The following is a 5614-nucleotide window of genomic DNA, read 5'->3' as shown; positions in this document are numbered from 1 at the left end:
TTAATGTTACTAAATTAGCCAAATTAGCCTCTAGCTGCTGTTCTCCACTAACTGACAGAACAGGTTGACTTTTTAAAGAGAGGAACATTCTAGCAATATATTAATATAGCAAGTTTTGCTGATAAATATTACAAATGTTTATTTTATTAAAATGTAAATTATGTTACTCTACGGCAGTTTTCACAAGGCAGACGAACTTAGAGTGGTTACAATCATCCGGGTTTAAATCGCGCTCAAATTGATTTGATTTTGACGCAATATTTTCACTAATGCTCGCAGGCGGCTATGGTAAGGGGCATGACATTTCCCGAGTAGGCGCCGAGTGGTGCCAATCACAACACACACTGGCCCAGCTGACCAATCACAGCACATTTTGTATTTCAGAAGGCGGGCCATCATTTGATACAGGAACTATTCGAGCCGTTCATGCCAGACTGGGGAGAGAGGTGTTGTAATAATGTAAAATATGTGAAAAATAATGTGTTTTTCGAACAACCTAGTATGAGAGCCTGTTCTAGTACACCCCCAAAACAAAATCAACTTTGAAAAAGAGCATAATAGGACCCCTTTAAAACAAATGAAAATTACATTTTAAAATGTTCAAACAGAGAACAGTTATTGTAAATTGTTATATTTCAAAATTACATTAAAAACAGTAATACTGAGATCAAATAAATGCAGCTTTAGTGAGCATATGAGACTTCTATATTTTTATAGAGACTGCAGGATCAGATTTATATTTAAATGGAATATAACAATAAATAATGCATTTTATGTATCACTAGTATGTCTTCAATAAGAATCTTGACAGAAATAGTGATGTTAGTAAGCTGGCTTGATCAGAAAGCAAAGAAGGGTGTCAACATTATTCAGTAAAATAGAATTCTTATCAAAGTGATAAAATGTTGTGTTGCAAAAAAATGAGTACACCTTCCTGAAAGTTACTAAACAAAACTAAATACATTTTTTCCGGTGCAAGTGAAAGGCAATTTTTGATGAACAGGCAAGTATGTTGAACTAGAAACTTTTAATTTCTTGACAATTAAGAGTGTTATATAACTGAATTATACTCAAGACTTATGCGGACAACAATGAAAGCACTTGGGACCTTTTTTAAGTGTGAAAATATAGAAAAGCAACACAGAAATAAAAAAAACAATGGACTTGTGACAAGGCCCCTGAAATAATCATGCCTTCACTTTAAGCTTTCAGCGATTTTCTTTGCTAGGAAAAAAGCAGGAGCAAGTGCTATGAAAAAGTGAGTTCATCTCATACAGTAAGATGCAACGTGCTGAAGTGAAATGCATGGTCCTTGTCTACTCCAGAGCTACCTATTGTAGCCAAAGAACTTGTTTACCTCATTTAACCTTTTTCAAGGTGTATATTTACAAAATATAGACCTCTGGGAATCCATAATCTGGTCTCATGAGACCATAGTAATCCTTCTGGATCTAACAGCATACAAAATGTTCTGGTGTTGCTTGAGGAGGAGTGTGGTGAGAAGTGCCTGGTTGCCACAGTGAAGTTCAGTGGTAGTAAAGCTCTTCTATAGGGATGTGTGAGTGCTTGAGGTGTGAGCAAGTTGTGCTTTATATCAATGCTGTCATGGATTTACAGACCACTGTGTGATGCAATACAAAAACTGGAAACAGAAGATGCTATGCTAACCTCTCCTCATTCCCTGCATTGTTGGGCGTTTTTTTTCTTTCTTTTTTTTTTTCCTTCAGTGGATTTCACCCAACCGCAATTCTCTTGAGCATCTGAACAGGATTCTGTAGAGATGAGCTGAGCAACACTCTCCATGAAAGATCAGGGCATTTAAGGAGATTGTCCTTCAGAAGTGAAACAGGATAGATGTGACAATTTGTCATGAACTTTTACACTTTCTGCCAAGAAGGGTCACAGCGGTATAATTAAAGTTAAAGAGGACACACCGAGTATTAGATTATTACATGTTAGTTGAATTTAATCAGGGGTGTACTAATCTCTACAACCCTTCATTTAAAAATTGGACAATTTACTTATTTTACAAATATACATGACATAGGCCTATTTATGTTTTTATTAAATATATAATGCATGTTTAATACATTCCATTTTTACCATTTATATTGAGTTACCTAATTTATGTTGAGTACTGTGTGTGTGTGTATATTTGTATATTTATATTATATATATTTGTACAGGTGGAGACGTGCTGATATCGCGTTTGGTCTCGTTCTGTATGGCGTATCTTGTCAGTGTCTGCGCTTGCTTGGCCATTTGTTGTGGAGAAAATAAGGAAAGTGTGTCCAGCTGAATTAATGTAGTATTTTGTTAGAAGGGTATAAAAAAAAAAAAAAGCTTAGTTTACCGCGGTAGCGGTCGTGTGACGGCCTCCTCGTGTGCAGACCGAAGAGTGTAAAGACCATCGACTCCACCGTGCGACTCCACCGGGCAGGGACACCGGCAAATGATTGTATCGCTTTTTATTTCTCCTCTTTCCTATTACTTGTTTCGCTTCTGTTTCAGTTTTTATAACCATTTCTTACTATGTGTAAATAAGTTGTTGTTTTTTAACATGCGTGTTTGGCAGTGTTATTTTTTAGGATTACTGATAAACTACTGTCATTTGATTTGTATTATTTGTATTTGTTACTTATTTTAATTTTAGTTAAATTATGTCTGAATTTATTATGTCTGTATAGGTCTTTTATTAAATATTTTGAATTGTTTTTAGTTTTATTTTTTGTTTTTCATTTAAATGTTAAGTTTTGAAATTTTGTTGTATGCATTTGTCATTTTTTTAATTTAATCTCTTTATTTTTAAAATGTGTATAGGTAGTATTTATAAAGTTTTAGCTTTTAGTTTTGGATCTGTTTTTAGTTGTTTTAATACTACAATTGATTGCTTCTGTTGTCCTCATTCGTAAGTCGTTTTGGATAAAAGCATCTGATAAACGACTAAATAAATAAAATAAACATACATTGTAGCACAATACATCTAAAAAAGTGATTTTATATATATATATATATATATTTAGAAAGTATATTAAATGTAAATAAAGTGTCCACTTTAATGTTTCAAATAACTGTGAAAATAAAATGTCAAAATATGGGTGAAATAATGTTCCATATTTTGTGTACCATTCAGTCTAATAGATGTATTTATGTAAAAAACATCCTTCTTCTGACCTGTACTTATTAAAACACATAAAAGAAAAAGCGATCATACTAAATTATATTAAAAACGAATTGCTGACAAATAGGTAAAACTCGAGTAGTGGCGCATAGATTGGTAAAGATTTAAGAGACAATTAATTAGTTTTTGGGGTGTTCCCTGTGATCCTTAAATTGAGTCTTTTAACGACATCTTTAATGATTCTTGTTCTAAATACGACTGACAAGATTAGCCTACATTTCAGTAGTAAAAAAATTACAACAACGTATATATTGTTGACAGTTTTTGCTCAGAAAAAAATCTAATTAAACCGGACATATTCTAATGTATGAAAAAAATAGCTTGATTTAGGGTGTCAAAAAAAAATAACAGGTCCAAGCTGTTTGAGATTTTTTGATCTCAAGAGTATGCAGTTGCTGACTTACTCTAATGCAGTTACTACACAGATAAAACATAACTGTGATGCATCAAACTAGCAGTGGACTTTCCATGGATCTAATAATAAAGCACTCAGTTTCCTCAGCTGTCAGAACAAGCTTGTCAACGTGAAAACACAGGGGCATGATCTCAGATCAGAGATCCACATAATACCCCTCGATGACGGTCACACATATTGTAGACTATGAGCCGACTGTCAGCACCGTAGAGCCGTTTGATTGTGATGCCCAAAGATGTTGTCTAGGTAGGCAGCTCACTTTTAAGATACAGGCTTTCTCTTACTCATCCTGCGGTGAAGTATCTAGTTCTCCAGCTAACGACGCCTTTACAGCACATTTCCGCGTGGCTTCAAGTTTAAACACAACCTCATATTGATTTAAAGCACAAGCACAAGGCATTGAGATGTGAATGAAGCACTAGTGAACTTTGTGAGCACCTCGTGTGGGTGTGCGCGGGGCATGTTTTCCTTTCGGTCCGGTTCAGCTTGAAACACGCCGCCTCCAAACCACTCCATCTCGCCGCTCAGCTCTGCCCTGAAACCGCGGACGTCTCCTGCTGTTTATATCGCTCACGATCCGAAAGACACTCGCAATTCTCTCGTATGTACGCGAGCAGAGAGAGTTGTTCTCAGGTTATAACACCAGCAGTCTTCTTCTTCTTCTTCTTTTAAATTTAATGGCGGTTGGCAAACCAGCACTTTAACAAATGTTTCTGCTAGCGCCTCCGCTTTTCCACTGTCTGATATCACAAGTCTTTCTTTATATGCTAATACAGGTATGCTGCTATTTCTTTGCTTCCCTAACACCAGCAGTCCTCTCTGCAGCTCTTTTTTAGCTCCTTATGACAACTTCCGTGCTCTGACGCACGCACTCGTCACGTGATGTTAGACGCCAATCACACGACAGACACTATTTAAAATTGAACATTATTTATTTATTTATTTACAAATGTCATATTTTTATATTAAATTAGATTTGTTCACGGATTGATTCAGTGGCCATTTTGGAGCAAATTTGGAGCAATAAACATTTGGAACAAAAACAATAAATAAATAAATACATTTGTATGTTTTCGTAATTGGTTGCGAAAATATAACAAAAATATATAAAACTGATTCTTTATTTTTAAATAATTAGTTTAAGAAAAAAAACTGTTTCTTATCTTTTTTTTTTGACCTACAGAACTTTACATGAATTCTATTCCTAGATGAAGTATCACCCTTCAACAAGAGGCTGATGAAAAAACAAATCTGTTCATTTAGATCCATAAACCCCAGACTGTACACTGTCTTCATCAAATCTTCATAATGTAAATTTGAAAAACAGGTCTCTTTTGAAGAGACATTATGTAAAAATAGTGGGGAAATGTTAACAGTGCTGAACAGAAAAAAAGTTTGAGTGTAGCTTAATTTATACTAAGGGGTCATATAATATATGATAAATAATACATGTGCAATTTAAATTATAACATAGATTTTACACATCAAAAACATATTTAAAAAAAGGTTTTTATAACAAACCACACTATCTGTACATTAATAATAAGAAGAAGAATAAAAAGAAGAACACTCTTATTATTATTATTATTATTTAGTGCTGTCAAACGATTAATCGCATCCAAAATAAAAGTTTTTGTTTACATTATATATGTGTGTGTACTGTGTATATTTATTATGTATATATTTATTTATTTATTTAGTCATTTAGCAGACGCTTTTATCCAAAGCGACTTACAAATGAGGACAATAAAAGCAGTCAAAACTAACAAAAGAGCAACAATATATAAGTGCAAATGACAAGTCTCGGTTAGCCTAACGCAGTACACGTAGCAAGGTGTATATATATATATATATATATATACATATACATATATACACCTTGCTACGTGTACTGTGTTAGGCTAAACGAGACTTGTCATTTGCACTTATATATTGTTGCTCTTTTGTTAGTTTTGACTGCTTTTATTGTCCTCATTTGTAAGTCGCTTTGGATAAAAGCGTCTGCTAAATGACTAAAT

The 5614-nt window shown here is 34.0% G+C and overlaps 1 protein-coding gene across 2 annotated transcripts in view; it reads right to left on the bottom strand.

Moving 5' to 3' along the window:
* Positions 1–5614, bottom strand: part of LOC107744243 (hsp90 co-chaperone Cdc37-like 1) — a 21555-nt gene that overhangs the window by 13434 nt on the left and 2507 nt on the right. The window contains exon 1 of one of the 2 annotated variants that reach the window (XM_016557772.1): positions 4035–4243. The exons of the other annotated variant lie outside the window; for it this stretch is intronic. Within the exon in view, the coding sequence (XP_016413258.1) occupies positions 4035–4112 (78 nt within the window). The 5' untranslated portion in view covers positions 4113–4243. Of the gene's footprint in view, positions 1–4034; positions 4244–5614 lie in introns of those variants that run through there. 2 annotated transcript variants of the gene reach the window in all.

The sequence above is a fragment of the Sinocyclocheilus rhinocerous genome, unplaced genomic scaffold (assembly GCF_001515625.1).
Source record: "Sinocyclocheilus rhinocerous isolate Xijiao unplaced genomic scaffold, SAMN03320098_v1.1 scaffold317, whole genome shotgun sequence".
NCBI classification, from domain to species: Eukaryota; Metazoa; Chordata; class Actinopteri; order Cypriniformes; family Cyprinidae; genus Sinocyclocheilus; species Sinocyclocheilus rhinocerous.
Note: the sequence above shows the minus strand (reverse complement) of the source record. Positions and strands in the feature narration are given on the sequence as shown.